The sequence below is a fragment of the Lampris incognitus genome, chromosome 14 (genome assembly GCF_029633865.1).
Source record: "Lampris incognitus isolate fLamInc1 chromosome 14, fLamInc1.hap2, whole genome shotgun sequence".
NCBI classification, from domain to species: domain Eukaryota; kingdom Metazoa; phylum Chordata; class Actinopteri; order Lampriformes; family Lampridae; genus Lampris; species Lampris incognitus.
The window spans coordinates 43,868,198-43,885,230 of NC_079224.1; the positions used below are offsets into that span (position 1 = coordinate 43,868,198).

The following is a 17,033-nucleotide window of genomic DNA, read 5'->3' on the forward strand; positions in this document are numbered from 1 at the left end:
CAAGCTGCTCAGTGACACATGAGCCCAGTAATGAACAAGGTGCTCAGTGACACGTGAAGCCAGTGATGAACAAGGTGCTCAGTGACACATGAGGCCAGTGATGAACAAGGTGCTCAGTGACACGTGAGGCCAGTGATGAACAAGGTGCTCAGTGACACGTGAGGCCAGTGATGAACAAGGTGCTCAGTGACACATGAGGCCAGTGATGAACAAGCTGCTCAGTGACACATGAGGCCGGTGATGAGCAAGGTGCTCAGTGACACATGAGGCCAGTGATGAACAAGCTGCTCAGTGACACATGAGGCCAGTGATGAGTATTATTTGAAAACTAGTTTACGTTTGATATTATACTTTACATTACAAACAGTACAATATGATGAACCTCAGCTGGAATCTTAAACATGGTATTTTTGCATATGGAAGCAGAGATTATGTAACTTTCCCTATCATTACCACAGCATTTTACATATTGCCCAGCCCTAACTGCTTCACATTAAGCTGAAAAGGAAAAATCGTCGATCAAAACAAATGATAAAACATATCCTGATGTGTATGAAATAAAACCATAAATAACCACAACAACAAAAAATCCCAATTAAGAAAAACTTATACCATCATTATTGAGCTCACTTTAGTACTTGTACTCTGTGTACTCTGTGCAGTGACAGTTGAATATAATCTAACCATGCTGGACCTACTGGGACGATGGTGCAGTGTGGTTACCACTTAATTTCACATTTGATGTAGATGAACGTGTTCGTTTGTTCGTTCTACCAGATGAGTTTGATGCTGTTCGTGTTGAGAGGAGGAAAGTTTTTGTTTTTTTGAAGCAGGTCCATCCATATTCATATCATCCACCAAATGGACGGGTGTCCAGATGACACTGGAGAAGCTAAAGGTGCCGTGTCTTTAACCCTCAGGTGTCATCTCTCCTTCTCGTATAGATGTCTCACACATCCACCAGTGCCTTCTGCCGTTCAATCAAACTGCAGTGTGAACTTTACCCGTCCAGAGAGGTCGCCATCTGCCTCGACCCCTACTGTGGCCTGGGCTTTGTCCTCTGGTGCCTTTGCAGGTGAGACACACACACACCCACAAGAGTCGGACAGTGAGGGTAGGTAGAAATTCATCGGGCGTCTCTACAGACACAACTGGCCGTGTGTTCGGGTGGGAAACAGGATGTGAGTATGTGTCCTGGTCGCTGCACTAGCACCTCCTCGGGGGGGGGGGGGGGGGGATAGCGTGATCCTCCCACGCACTACGTCCCCCTGGTGAAACTCCTCACTGTCAGGTGAAAAGAAGCGGCTGGTGACTCCACATGTATGGGAGGAGGCATGTGGTAGTCTGCAGCCCTCCTCGGATTGGCAGAGGGGGTGGAGCAGCGACCGGGACGGCTCAGAAGAGCGGGGTGATTGGCCAAAAAAATTTGATCGGGGGGGGAGGAGGAGATGGAGGGCACAACAATCTGATAAAATAACACCACGATTAATCATAATAACAATAATTATAATCTCTTCTCTGCCCTCATTCACTCTGTCTCCCTCTCTCGTTCCATCCCTCTCCCTCTTGTTGCTCTCTCTCTTCGAACTCTGTCCCTTGTTGTCTCTTTCCTTTCTGGTCTCTTCTCTTCTTTCCTCATTCTCTCTGTCTCTCATATTATTGGAAAAAACATGACATTATGGAAATTTAACAGTAGGGTGCTGACCCAAAACCAGGAGTTTTTTCTTTTTCTCTCGTTTTTTTGAACGCCACGTGGCGTTGGCAAGACTTGGGCTCTCTTCCCCACAAGCCACACAGCCGTTGAGACGCTGACGAAAGAGAAGACGTTTACCTCGACTGAGAAGTGCTGAATAACAGAATGTGTAATGGAGGTTGTTATCTCACATAAAGCGGACATGGTGTTAAATACACCCACGTTTCCTGCTGTCTGAGCAGTACTCACTACTCATGAATCTCTTGTTGGTGTTTGAAGTACTCTCACTACTCACTACTCTGTATGAAGTAAACACAGTGTTCGCTTCGCTTTATCTGTCCCGTATCTTTATTTTATGTCTGGCACATTTATTCTTCCTTTTATTAGGTTTTTATGTGTACTCCTTTAAGTACCTTGTAAACTGCATCGCACAAATTACGTTTACTGTCATTCAGGCTCAGTGTTCTGTTGGAGTTCACGTCAGTTATTCTTAAACAGCAGTTGTGAATTAAAATAGTGAATAAGTTATTATTAATAAATACGTAAATTATGCTTATGTTCAACAAGCATATTCACACGAGAAATCCCTGCTGTATTATTTCATGATATAGACTTTTATTTTTAAATGCATCTCTGCCAGAATACTACTTCCTGTTTCGATCAGCTCCTTGAGTGAGTGGTGTCTGACGATGTGGTTAGAGAAGAAAAAATGAAGCTTGAATAGTTTGTGTTAAAACTGAAACATGCAGTCATTGATACTATGTACTACACTACACAGTCAGGCTTGTGAGTGTACACATACAAGGATCACATGACCGGGACTCACAAAATCATTAAAAGAAAATTACGAAAGCTCTTTCATACAACATACACATTGATGAGTGATTATTTGCTCATTTGGCAAATGCTTTTATTCAGAACAACGTATAAAGAGTCAGAAAACAATAAATGGGAGCGGCGCTTCGGCCCCACCCGAAGTGCACTCATTGCAAAAGGCGACTCAAAGACAGGTTGGCTCAGACTCAGAGAGGCAGGTGGAGCAGGAGCAGAGGTTTTGTTGCACCTGTCGGGTGGGACAACTGACGTGTATTTTTTGTGATTGGTTCGCAGAATTAATTGCATAATTTTCGTAAAAGATGTCTGAACATAGCTACGCCCAGTTCAAACCCAGTGTCAGTAAAGTTTACAAAAACTTAAATGACAATATAAACTAATTTCTACTACTCTTTAGATGCTTAGTATTATGCACGTAAGACCCTAAATTACACAGTAAGAAGGTTGTTGTGGATTTGGGTTTCCAGTGGCTTTAAGTAAGTAAGGGCACAGTAGTAATAACATCAGCAAAATCAATATTAGATGATTCATGTTTGTGGTTGAGTGAGTTGATTAAAGGCCATGGATTCTAATAGAGATAGAATAGTGAAATATTTTGGAGCTGAACTTATATTTTCTCTCCTTTCTCCACCCCGCCAGCGTGTACTCAGGTCACCAGTCCATCCTGATCCCCCCCTCAGAACTGGAGGTAAACCCCGCCCTCTGGCTGCTGTCCGTCAGTCAGTACAAGGTCCGCGACACCTTCTGCTCCTACAGCGTCATGGAGCTCTGCACCAAAGGCCTGGGGCTGCAGACTGACTCCTTGAAGGTAGGGAGCGCTCTATTTATCTGTTTATAAAGGATAACCCTCAACGAAGTGGTATTTTACACAGTTACTGTGGTGTCCTTGAGCAAAGCACTTAACACCGTCTGAGTTACAGCAGGACAACATATAGTGACAGTTTGATTCTTTTTAGTGTAAATGTGTTTTGAGTTGGAAAGCAGAAACTAAATGACACCAAAACACAGCAAGTCATAAAACCACACAAGACAAAGAGAGTCAGATCTGGGTAGATTCAGTCTAAACATCATCTCTCCTCGTCAGTCGCGGGGTTTGGACCTGTCCCGGGTCAGGACGTGTGTGGTTGTGGCGGAGGAGCGTCCCCGGATTGCGCTGACTCAGTCCTTCTCCAAACTGTTTAAGGACCTGGGCCTCCACCCGCGAGCCGTCAGCACCTCCTTTGGCTGCAGAGTCAACCTGGCCATCTGCCTGCAGGTGAGCACCTCCTCCTCCTCTCTGTCCATCTGTCTGGTCAGATATTTGTTTCCTGGTCTGTCTCTTCATCTTTTCTGTCTTTCTTTTCTTTCTGCCTTTTATTATTATTATTATTATCATTAACTGCAAACCCTTCTATTCCCCCCCGTGAGTTTGCGTTATTCATTCTAGTCAGTGTTTACACCGCAAGCCGGCGTGCAGCAACCACAGTGGCTGCTTGCTGATCAGATACTGAATGTGGAGCAAAACAAACCGGACTCCCTTGTTACCGTACTCGGCAACATTAATAAAGGGAACTTAAGTCATGAACTCCCAAAATACTGGCAGTTTATTAACCATCCAACCAGAAAGGAGAACATTGCTACACCACCGCCTACAACGCCGTTCTCCATGCTGCTCTGGGGAACTGAACACGTCTTGGTTCACCTGATCCCCGCACACAGGCAGAAAGTTTAAAACTGTCTAGACCTGTTGTGAGGAAAACCAAGAAGTGGAGCAGTGGAGGATCTGTGTTGTGTGCCTGGACAGCACGAATTGGGAGATGTTTAAGATGGCCACCAACAGTCTGGATGAGTGCACAAGCTGTGACATCATACATCAGCTTCTGTGAAGACAGCTGTATACCAACACACACCAGGGTGTGTTATAACAATGACAAGCCCTGGTTCACAGCGAAACTCAAGATGGCTTCATTTGGAAAAGGAGGAAGCATTTAGGAGCGGGGACAAGGAAGGGTTTAAAGTGGCAAAATACACGGTTTGTTAAGGCGGTGAAGGAGACGAAACGGAAGTGTTCAGAGAAGATGGAACAGCACTTCTCAGCCAACGATTCTGCCTCAGTCTGGAAAGGACTGAAAAAGATCACCAACTACAAACCCAAACCTTCCCCCATGCTGAATGACTCCAGACTTGCTAATCAGTTGAATGAGTTCTACTGTCGATTCAAAACACCAATGGTCAGTTTGGACTGCATCTCCCAACCCTCCAGCCCCTGTATTCCAGCAGCTCCATCCAACCCCAACACCTTCCCCCCCAAGGGCCCCATTTCCATTACCAACATCCACCCCCCCCCCAACTCCCAGCCTGAGCACTCCCCTACCCTCTACCACACCTTTTTCTTGATCCAGGAGAGGGATGTTAAAAGGCTGTTCAGAAGACAGAACCCCTGCAAGGCATCTAGATCCGATGCTGCCCCCCCCCCAAACACTATGCAGACCAACCGTCTCTAGTATTCACAGACATTTTAACACTCCCTGGAGGATTGCAGGGTGCCAGCCTGCCTCAAAGCCTCCACCTTTATCCGTCTCCAAAAAGCTAAGGATCGCAGTCCTAAATGACCACAGACCTGTCGCTCTGACCTCTGTAGTGATGAAGACTTTTGAACACCTTGTGCTGTCCCACCTCAAGTCCACCCCTCCCCCGGATCCACTACAGTTCGCGTACAGAGCCAACAGGTCGACAGATGACTCAATCAACATGGCTCTCCACTCAACCTCCTTCCCCTGCACTCTCTTCTCGCCAGGATCCTGTTTGTGGATTTCAGCTCTGCATTCAATACAATCAGCCCTGCTCTCCTCCCAGGACAAACTCTCCCAACTCCACGTACCCCACTCCACCTACAGGTGGATCACTGACTTTCTGACCAACAGGAGTCAGCACGGGAAGATGGGGAAGCATGTCTTGGACCCTTGGATCATCAGCACCGGTGCCCCCCAAGGCTGCGTCCTGACCTTTCTGCTCCTCTCACAATGGCTCCACCTCCAGACATCAATCTGTCAAGCTTTTTTATTTATTGTTGAGCTATGTCAAAGGAAAATTTCTGTTACGTTGGGACAGACAATAGGTATCTTATCCCCTGAAGTTTGAGGACAATACCACCAACATAGGACTAAAATCTGTGGGTGACAAGTTTGCTTACAGATGGGAGGTTGACCAACTGGTTTCCTGGTGCAGCCAGAAAACCTAGGATCTACACCCCTTTAAGACAGTGGAAATGGTGGTGGACTTCTGAAGAAGCCCAGCCCTGTGCCCAGTTACCACTGTGATGTCATTCCGTTTCCTGGGCACCACTATCGCTCAGGACCTCAAGTGGGAGCTAAACATTAGCTTTCTCATCAATAAAGCACAGCAGAGGATGTACTTCCTGCGGCAGCTGAAGAAATTCAACCTGCCACAGACAATGATGGTGAATTTCTACACTTCCATCATAACCTCCTCCATCAGCGTCTGGTACACTGCCGCCGCCGCCAGGAATCAGGGCATTGCTGCAGCCCATCATTCGCTCAGTGGAGCAGGTGACCGGCTGCCGCCTCCAGGACCTTGAGTCGGGCGGGGAAGATTGTTGCCAATCCCTGCCACCCTGGACACCACCTTTTTGAGGCTGTGCCCTCTGGCAAGAGGCTGAGGTCCATCAGGACCAAAACCTCAGACCACAAGAACAGTTTTTTCCCTGTTACAGTCGGACTAATCAACAGGCCCCCTGCCCCCAACGCCAGACTTTTTGCTATGTCCCCCCCTTTCTATTTGTGTCTGTCTGTTTTAGGTTATCGATCTATTTTCTGTCTCTTGTTTTTCTTTCCTGTTTATTTATTTTCTCTATGTATTTCTTTCTCCTTAGCTGTCATTCTTTCTTCCTTATTTTTAGTCTCTTTCACTCATTCTCTGATTCTTTCATTTTCTTTTGCAAAGTAATTTGAAACTGTCACTATTTGTGTTTCTGCACTATATGGAGAAACCAGATGCAGGGAGTAATTTTTTATTTTTATTTTTTTGTGAAAAAAGGAATTGCGGCTCATGTTGTTTTGCTGCTGCTGAGCCTTTGTAGCATCACCGTAGACTGTTAGCCACTGTTGTATTAACACAGCTGTATGTCATATGTAACATGTGTCATACACAGTAAGCTAGCTATACGTCCCACCGACCGCTGTAACAGTTAGCTTTGCAGTAAGCATAGTTTGCATTAACAGTTGTACAGGTTTCCATCCATTTTAGTATAGTATGAAATCAACTTAGAGACCTGAAACTCATCTGAGACAGGTAATCCGTCACAGTGGACAATAAGTCGCCATTATTAGCTTGTCCCAAGTTATGCTAGCGTTGTTGGATAACAGCTGAAAATGTGAAGTTGTCCGGCGTGTTAAAGAAAACAGGGAAATCTGGTGATTCTTAAAAAACCAAAAGACTACAGTACGCGTTGGAAAATGATCAGATGTAAAGTACATGCAACACTTTTATGGCCTTTTAAAACAAGTCCACCTTTAGGCTCCTCAAGTCTGCAACTGCTGTAAATGTTGTGTTGTGTAATTCATTACGTGGATCTGATTTTGTGAATTCTATTTTCTTATGTTTCCCTGATGCTTTGTTGTACCGGGGTCTGTGTCTGTATAATACGTGAAGGGGGAAGAGATACGGGTGCATCTATGAGGTCAGCCAGGACCCTCGTTGGGTATTTTCTTTGTGTGACAGAATATAATGAGAACACACACTCAAGGTGTCCATGTGGTATGGCGGTCTATTCTGTTGCCTACCAACACAGGGATCGCCGGTTCGGATCCCCGTATTACCTCCAGCTTGGTCAGGGGCGTCCCTACAGACACAATTGGCCGTGTCTGCGGGTGGGAAGCCGGATGTGGGTACGTGTCCTGGTCACTGCGTTAGCGCCTCCTCTGGTCAGACGCAGCGCCTGTTCAGGGAGAAGGGGAAACAGGAGGGAAATAGCACGATCCTCCCACGTGCTACGTCCCCCTGGTGAAACTCCTCACTGTCAGGTGAAAAGAAGCGGCCGGCGACTCCACATGTATCTGAGGAGGCATGTGGTAGTCTGCAGCCCTCCCCGGATCGGCAGAGGGGGTGGAGCAGCGACCGGGACGGCTCGGAAGAGTGGGGTAATTGCTCGGATGCAATTGGGGAGAAGGGGGGGGTAAAAAGAACACACACTCGGTGCAAAAATGCCATGTCAGATGTAAACATAATTTAGCATTTCAATTAAGAAAATCCCCAAAATAACCACTTCCAGTGGCTCAAGATACTCTGTTAGACAAAATCACTTAAAGCAGTTCTCCACGAGGGGGTCTTTTTATGATGAAACAACAAAGTTAGATAACTCAATATAAATATTCTTAAATGATAGATAGATATTAATGAGTAAGTGGTTCTTGAAAAAAGCTGATTAGATATTTCTGTGTGATTTTAAGATTGTCAGACTTGTTCATAATACCCTTTTTTAAGTGCTTATTTCGAAAAAGGAACATTTCTGGTGATAAATTAGTTGGACTGGTTGAAGAAAAAACACAATTGTTTGTTTAATCTTACCTGATTAAAAAGTAAAAGTAAATTTACTTTTTGAAAATTGTCATTGACATATTTGACAGTAACATTCAGGAGTGAGGGTAGGATGGAGTGAGAGATTGACAGGCAGATTGGTGCAGCATCAGCAGTAATGTGGACGTTGTACCGGACCGTTGTGGTGAAGAAGGAGCTGAGCCAGAAGGCAAAGATCTCAATTTCCCAGTCAATCTTCGTCCCAACCCTCACCTATGGTCATGAGCTTTGGGTAGTGACCGAAAGGGTGAGATTGCGGATACAAGCGGCTGAAATGAGTTTCCTCCGTAGGGTGTCTGGGCTCAGCCTTAGAGATAGGGTAACGAGCTCGGATATCTGGAGGGAGCTCGGAGCAGAGCCGCTGCTCCTTCGCATCGAAAGGAGCCAGTTGAGGTGGTTCGGGCATCTGATTAGGAGGCCTCCTGGGCGCTGTTCTTTGGAGGTTTACCAGGCACGTCCAAGAGATGGGAGGAGACCCCGGATTAGACCCAGAACTCGCTGGAGGGAGTACATGTCCAATGTGGTCTGGGAACGCCTTGGGATCTCCGAGGAGGAACTGGGGGGCATTGCTGGGGGGAGGGACGTCTGGAGTGCCCTACTTAGCTTGCTGCCACCGCAACCCCAACCCGGAGAAGTGGCTGAAGATGAATGAATGAATATCATTAACAGTGATTAAGTGATGATCCCGAGGCTGCTGAGCCTCACTCAAAACCCACTACACAATATAAAAAATACATTGCTATCAGTAAGAGGATGTGTTTGTCGCTGTATTCCTCCCTGTGTATTATCTGTACTTCTACAGATGTGTATTATCTGTACTTCTACAGATGTGTATTATCTGTACTTCTACAGATAATACACACTGTTACAGTGTTTGTCTGAGACTGACAGTAATGTGTTCTCGGGGGCGGGAACAGTTTCAGTTTGTTGTCATGCAGTTTGATTGACAGATTAAGGCCACAGAACAGTCTCTGCATTAAAACCCCTCCGATTACTGCCTCCCAACCAAATGACCAATATTAGAGGACAAGGATTTGTCTCTCCGTGCAGTCAGCCCATCATTTACATGCGCCACATCATCCTCATCTCAGGCCGATCACCGCGCTCACATTTCATCCATGATTTGCAACCTTGGGTCTGATCAAGTCAGTTTAGTCTGCTAGACTGTATGAAGCGTTGAGTCCTTCCTCTGGAAGACTTTAAACTCTCACCTTCACCGCTCTGATAAAAACTATGGGGTCTAGAAAACAAGTCCTTAAGATCTGAAGGAGTTAAGGGATATTTGGTAATACGCTTTGAATGCCTAATTGATCTAAATGGTCAGATCTGTCATGACTACATACCCGCCATATAACCAGCCAAGGGCTGATTTCTAACCGCATGTCTCATAGCTCTGATTAACAGGAGGCAAGCACACTTCAGACTAACGTAAATGATTAATAATGCTCCCCGTTTAACCGAACTAATAACCCGGCGGCTCTGTATGAGGCTGGCAGCGACGGGACTGATATTTGATTTGTGGATTATTGTTTTTTAGTTCTGCTTGTTTTGCTGTGCTTTTTTTATGTTTGCCATTTTGACATCTCTCTCCGTCCTTCTTCCCTCTTTTGCATAACCTGCCCACGTTTCTCATACTTGGTTTTGTCTCCGCCCCTCCCTCGATTCCCACCCTCCTCCTCTTCTTCATCCTTCTTTGCTGCCGTAGCCTCACAGACTGGGGAAACTTGCCGACCAGGTATGAAACTACCAACCACTGCCCCCCCTCCTTCCCCCATCATCTTCCTCTCTCAGCATCACTTTCATCAGCTACACAGGACAGGGGGAGTGGGGGGCAGATAGACAGGTTGACAGAGGGGTAAATAATATTTGGCGTAGGAATGAGTAAGGCCACCAGTTTTAATTCACGAAGGCCGTGTTCACACCATTCTGGGTGGGTTTTAACCACCAGCAACTTAACACAGAAGCCCAAAGTGAGTTTAAAGAAGAGGCTGAAATGCCCCATGAGAACGGCCCCACTTCCCTCCACACGGCCACACGGAAAGGAGAGCTTTCCACAGATGAACCGGAGTCGTGTGGTGTTGATCTGTAAGGCTTCCCATGGCGGTGTGTAGTTCAGTTTGCAACAAGAAGGCGAAAACCGAGGATGAGAACTTGGTTGTAGTTGTTGGCTGGTTCCCTGGAACCCAAATCCACACTGACTGTTTTCGGTGGTTTAAGGGTTGTACTTCAACACCCTCAAGAACGCTGTCATATGACCCACTGTTTTCCTGTTAGGACTGCTGCTAAGTAAGTGTGGGTTTTTTGTTGCCTTATCTTTAGAATCAGACCAAAACTGAGACAGTAGTGTCTTCCAACATTACTTTAACCCTAAAATAGGCATTTAGTACCATCTTTCTACTAATAAAAATATTAAGTATAAAAGGGAGGATTCAGTTTTTCTCTTTTTAAATGAGCTTCCTCTTGTTCATCTTTTTTTGATGCTTGTGTCATCACACTCTTGTAAATACAGCCAATCAGATCATCAAAATATGAAACCTCGCCCGCCCTTACCATCAACCCTTGCTTGTACATCACCTAAAGGTCAGCTCATAAATATTAATGAGGACTAGGCCACGCCCTCACAGTTCCTGAGAGAATCCAGAACAGTAATGGATAAAGGTATTAAAAAAAACCCACAATATTTGTCATTTACAATCAAACTAATTATTGCAGAACGTTTTATAATTGTTTTTAAGACGTGAAAACTTAAATGTGATTACTGCTAATGATGTGCACACAGCCTGAATGTAATGAAACACAACGAGGCTTTACACCCTTGTGTTGTTACTGCATGTCAGCCTGCAGCTTGTATCATATTGTAAAGAGTCCCTGTTAAGATGCCAGACAGGAAAGGAACAGCAGACTTCTCCGGGGTTTGTGAGGCTCAGGTTGAGCTTCATTGGTTGAAAATGGTGGGCCTGTAATATTACCGCAGACCTGTCCTCCAATTAACTTACAAGTCCGCCCAGTGGACCAGATGCTGTAAGATGGCATCACCCTGGAGGCTGATGGGAGCCGCTGTTTATGCAAACGTTTTCAAATCCATTGCAGAAGCTGATCTCGGGTCTGCTGTCATGGATCAGGTTGTTCTGTGGGTGTTGGTTTCAGACTCCCAGCATGCCTTTGTTGTGTCTGGTAGCGGGCTCCCCTCTACCAGGGGTTTTGTTGCTGAAGTGTGCTGAATTTGTGCCGTTATTACAGTCGCTATCGGAAAGATGGATGAGTGAGGGATGGTGGAGGGATGGTGGAGGAAGAGCTTGGAGTGGGCTTTTCTCTTTTTCTCTCATTTGATTTTAATTCCCTCAAACTTTTACATTCTGACCCAGAGTGGAGAGTTTGACACCTCGCCATGGTTGGGTTACTGGAAGTCTTACTATGTGGGCTGGACAGATCGGGACGGTGGTTCAAATCATATTCTACCATACTTTTCAAAATTCATTCTCAACTTTTCTCTGTGGTGGATGGCGTGGGGGAGGGAAGGGGGGCAGTACAAGAAGTGGACCACATCTGAAACCATCCTAATACACTTAGTGAGTGAATTCAGTTTACTGTTCGATGGTTGAGACACTCCTGATGCGATGTGAACGACCCTTTTGTTTCAAGCACCACCCGTCTGTTAATCCATGCAGGTTGAAACAAATGGCAGAAGCATGAATTCACAGTAAAGGAGATGAGATTTCTTTTGGTGGGTGGAGCGGCAGGAAAACCAACATCACATCACGCAGGTGTAGAAACAAGGAACCAGACTGGCGCTAATACATGAGATGATTTTTTTATTTGTTTACATACCATCATATGCATCCTCTTCTTCATCCCGCCTACCATCCAGTCACATGCACACACACACAAATACACAAACACACCTCCTCCCCCTCACTCTGGTCCTTCACTTCCTGGTTGCATGCAGGTCAGGTGGAGTCTGATGTCGGAAAAATTTGTCGGCGTGAGGTTTTGTCTCCCTGCGGGAATTGTCTTTTCTTTTTATTCGTTTGTTCCCTCCTCTGTTGTCCTCTCCATCACTTCCTGGGTGTCCTCGAGGAGTCGAGCCTTTACTTCCTCTCGTTTTCTTTTTTGTTCGGCGTTGGTTTGTGTTTCCAAGAGCGTTTCTCTGTGAGCACCAACAAACCGCGGCTGGCTGGGGCCTCTGTAGCGCGGTACTGGTTGTAGTATCGGTACCCGTACTTGTAGTAGTAATACTTGTAAAGCTGTAATGGAGTGTAGTGTGGGACTGTGATGTTTACTGTGTTGTGGTTTGTTTTCGGCAGGGCACCTCGGGACCCGACCCTACCACTGTGTTTGTTGATATGAGGGCGCTTCGGCACGACAGGTGAGTTCAGTGAAGCTCAGAGGAGTCTTCATCCTTCAGCAAGCTTCCTTAGATTCCCAATCCAAGTAAACCTGCTGGAATAGATACCCTACTAATACCATCACTACTACTAGAACTAAAAATGAGCATCTGGGTGGCATAGCGGTCTATTCCGTTGCCTACTAACACGGAGATTGTCGGTTCGAATCCCCGTGTTACCTCCGGCTTGGTCGGGCGTCCCTACAGACAGTTGGCCGTGTCTGTGGATGGGAAGCCGGATGTGGGTATGTGTCCTGGTCGCTGCACTAGCGCCTCCTCTGGTCAACTGAGGCAACGGTTTGGGGATGGAAGGGGGAACTGAGGGGAATAGCGTGATCCTCCCACGTGCTACGTCCCCCTGGTGAAACTCCTCACTGTCAGGAGAAAAGAAGCGGCTGGCGACTCCACATGTATCGGAGGAGGCGTGCGGTAGTCTGCAGCCCTCCCCGAATCGGCGGAGGGGGTGGAGCAGCGACCGGGACGGCTCGGAAGAGTGGGGTAATTGCTCGGATGCAACTGGGGAGAAAAGGGGGGGGGGGTCCAAAAAAACAAAAGAAATGTAAGTCTGTAAAAGCATCTGGATTCATGGACGTGACCTTTTACTGTGTCGACCTCTTTTACTCTTGGTTCACAGGGTCAGACTGGTGGAGCGAGGTTCACCACACAGTCTTCCGCTGATGGAGTCTGGAAAGGTGAGGAGAGAAACAGCACATTGTCTCTAATAACCCCACCTTTTGCCCCTGTTCAGGGGCAGTATGGTGCTCTCATAAACCACAGAACCCCAACGACGTTACACAGGTTCATGTTTCAAAATACAACTTAAAACGCCGTGGCTTCTTATTACCACTGAAACCCACTCAGTGTTTGAGACAGTTTGTCGTGGTTTTCGTGGCATTGAGGTGGTTTTGTGGTGAAGGGGCATGTTCTGTATTTTGGGGGTACTACCAACAGTAACAGTTGAGGTGGTTTTGTGGGGAAGGGGCATGTTCTGTATTTTGGGGGTACTACCGACTAACAGTTGAGGTGGTTTTGTGGGGAAGGGGCATGTTCTGTATTTTGGAGGTACTACCAACAGTAACAGTTGAGGTGGTTTTGTAGGGAAGGAGCATGTTCTGTATTTTGGGGGTACTACCGACAGTAACAGTTGAGGTGGTTTTGTAGAGAAGGGGCATGTTCTGTATTTTGGAGGTACTCCCAACAGTAACAGTTGAGGTGGTTTTGTGGGGAAGGGGCATGTTCTGTATTTTGGGGGTACTACCGACAGTAACAGTTGAGGTGGTTTTGTAGGGAAGGGGCATGTTCTGTATTTTGGGGGTACTACCGACTAACAGTTGAGGTGGTTTTGTGGGGAAGGGGCATGTTCTGTATTTTGGAGGTACTCCCAACAGTAACAGTTGAGGTGGTTTTGTGGGGAAGGGGCATGTTCTGTATTTTGGGGGTACTACCAACTAACAGTTGAGGTGGTTTTGTGGGGAAGGAGCATGTTCTGTATTTTGGGGGTACTACCGACTAACAGTTGAGGTGGTTTTGTAGGGAAGGAGCATGTTCTGTATTTTGGGGGTACTACTGACAGCAACAGTTGAGGTAATTTTGTGGGGAAGGGGCATGTTCTGTATTTTGGAGGTACTACCGACAGTAACAGTTGAGGTGGTTTTGTGGTGAAGGGGCATGTTCTGTATTTTGGGGGTACTACCGACAGTAACAGTTGAGGTGGTTCTGTGGGGAAGGGGCATGTTCTGTATTTTGGAGGTACTACCAACAGTAACAGTTGAGGTGGTTTTGTGGGGAAGGGGCATGTTCTGTATTTTGGGGGTACTACCGACTAACAGTTGAGGTGGTTTTGTAGGGAAGGAGCATGTTCTGTATTTTGGGGGTACTACCGACTAACAGTTGAGGTGGTTTTGTAGGGAAGGAGCATGTTCTGTATTTTGGGGGTACTACTGACAGCAACAGTTGAGGTGGTTTTGTGGGGAAGGGGCATGTTCTGTATTTTGGGGGTACTACCGACAGCAACAGTTGAGGTGGTTTTGTAGGGAAGGGGCATGTTCTGTATTTTGGGGGTACTACCAACAGTAACAGTTGAGGTGGTTTTGTAGGGAAGGGGCATGTTCTGTATTTTGGGGGTACTACTGACAGCAACAGTTGAGGTAATTTTGTGGGGAAGGGGCATGTTCTGTATTTTGGGGGTACTACCGACAGTAACAGTTGAGGTGGTTTTGTGGGGAAGGGGCATGTTCTGTATTTTGAGGGTACTACTGACTAACAGTTGAGGTGGTTTTGTGGGGAAGGGGCATGTTCTGTATTTTGGGGGTACTACCGACAGCAACAGTTGAGGTGGTTTTGTGGGGAAGGGGCATGTTCTGTATTTTGGGGGTACTACCGACACAGTTGAGGTGGTTTTGTGGGGAAGGGGCATGTTCTGTATTTTGGGGGTACTACCGACAGCAACAGTTGAGGTGGTTTTGTAGGGAAGGAGCATGTTCTGTATTTTAGGGGTACTACTGACACTAACAGTTGAGGTGGTTTTGTGGGGAAGGGGCATGTTCTGTATTTTGGGGGTACTACCGACAGTAACAGTTGAGGTGGTTTTGTGGGGAAGGGGCATGTTCTGTATTTTGGAGGTACTACCGACAGTAATGGTGTTGTAGGGAAGGGGCATGTTCTGTATTTTGGGGGTACTACCGACTAACAGTTGAGGTGGTTTTGTGGGGAAGGGGCATGTTCTGTATTTTGGGGGTACTACCGACTAACAGTTGAGGTGGTTTTGTAGGGAAGGAGCATGTTCTGTATTTTGGGGGTACTACCGACTAACAGTTGAGGTGGTTTTGTAGGGAAGGAGCATGTTCTGTATTTTGGGGGTACTACTGACAGCAACAGTTGAGGTGGTTTTGTGGGGAAGGGGCATGTTCTGTATTTTGGGGGTACTACCGACAGCAACAGTTGAGGTGGTTTTGTAGGGAAGGGGCATGTTCTGTATTTTGGGGGTACTACCAACAGTAACAGTTGAGGTGGTTTTGTAGGGAAGGGGCATGTTCTGTATTTTGGGGGTACTACCTACAGTAACAGTTGAGGTGGTTTTGTGGGGAAGGGGCATGTTCTGTATTTTGGGGGTACTACCGACAGCAACAGTTGAGGTGGTTTTGTAGGGAAGGAGCATGTTCTGTATTTTGGGGGTACTACTGACAGCAACAGTTGAGGTAATTTTGTGGGGAAGGGGCATGTTCTGTATTTTGGGGGTACTACCGACAGTAACAGTTGAGGTGGTTTTGTGGGGAAGGGGCATGTTCTGTATTTTGAGGGTACTACCGACTAACAGTTGAGGTGGTTTTGTGGGGAAGGGGCATGTTCTGTATTTTGAGGGTACTACCGACTAACAGTTGAGGTGGTTTTGTAGGGAAGGAGCATGTTCTGTATTTTGGGGGTACTACCGACAGCAACAGTTGAGGTGGTTTTGTGGGGAAGGGGCATGTTCTGTATTTTGGGGGTACTACCAACAGTAACAGTTGAGGTGGTTTTGTGGGGAAGGGGCATGTTCTGTATTTTGGGGGTACTACCGACTAACAGTTGAGGTGGTTTTGTAGGGAAGGGGCATGTTCTGTATTTTCGGGGTACTACCGACAGCAACAGTTGAGGTGGTTTTGTGGGGAAGGGGCATGTTCTGTATTTTGGGGGTACTACCGACTAACAGTTGAGGTGGTTTTGTAGGGAAGGAGCATGTTCTGTATTTTGGGGGTACTACCGACAGCAACAGTTGAGGTGGTTTTGTGGGGAAGGGGCATGTTCTGTATTTTGGGGGTACTACCGACACTAACAGTTGAGGTGGTTTTGTGGGGAAGGGGCATGTTCTGTATTTTGGGGGTACTACCGACAGCAACAGTTGAGGTGGTTTTGTAGGGAAGGAGCATGTTCTGTATTTTAGGGGTACTACCGACAGCAACAGTTGAGGTGGTTTTGTGGGGAAGGGGCATGTTCTGTATTTTGAGGGTACTACCGACTAACAGTTGAGGTGGTTTTGTGGGGAAGGGGCATGTTCTGTATTTTGGGGGTACTACCGACAGCAACAGTTGAGGTGGTTTTGTGGGGAAGGGGCATGTTCTGTATTTTGGGGGTACTACCGACTAACAGTTGAGGTGGTTTTGTAGGGAAGGAGAATGTTCTGTATTTTGGGGGTACTACCGACAGCAACAGTTGAGGTGGTTTTGTAGGGAAGGAGCATGTTCTGTATTTTGGAGGTACTACCGACAGCAACAGTTGAGGTGGTTTTGTGGGGAAGGGGCATGTTCTGTATTTTGGGGGTACTACCGACAGCAACAGTTGAGGTGGTTTTGTGGGGAAGGGGCATGTTCTGTATTTTGGGGTACTACCGACACTAACAGTTGAGGTGGTTTTGTGGGGAAGGGGCATGTTCTGTATTTTGGGGGTACTACCGACAGCAACAGTTGAGGTGGTGTTGTAGGGAAGGGGCATGTTCTGTATTTTGGGGGTACTACTGACAGCAACAGTTCAGGTGATTTTGTGGGGAAGGGGCATGTTCTGTATTTTGGGGGT

General features: G+C 46.6%; 1 protein-coding gene across 2 annotated transcripts in view; it reads left to right on the forward strand.

Moving 5' to 3' along the window:
- The window catches only part of LOC130123478 (disco-interacting protein 2 homolog C), a 191,010-nt gene that overhangs the window by 166,107 nt on the left and 7,870 nt on the right, over window positions 1-17,033 (forward strand). For both annotated transcript variants that reach the window (XM_056292647.1, XM_056292649.1), the window contains exons 28-32: window positions 945-1,075; window positions 3,167-3,335; window positions 3,612-3,782; window positions 12,406-12,467; window positions 13,120-13,177. In XM_056292647.1, coding sequence (XP_056148622.1) covers window positions 945-1,075; window positions 3,167-3,335; window positions 3,612-3,782; window positions 12,406-12,467; window positions 13,120-13,177 — 591 coding nt within the window. The remainder of the gene's footprint in view (window positions 1-944; window positions 1,076-3,166; window positions 3,336-3,611; window positions 3,783-12,405; window positions 12,468-13,119; window positions 13,178-17,033) is intronic.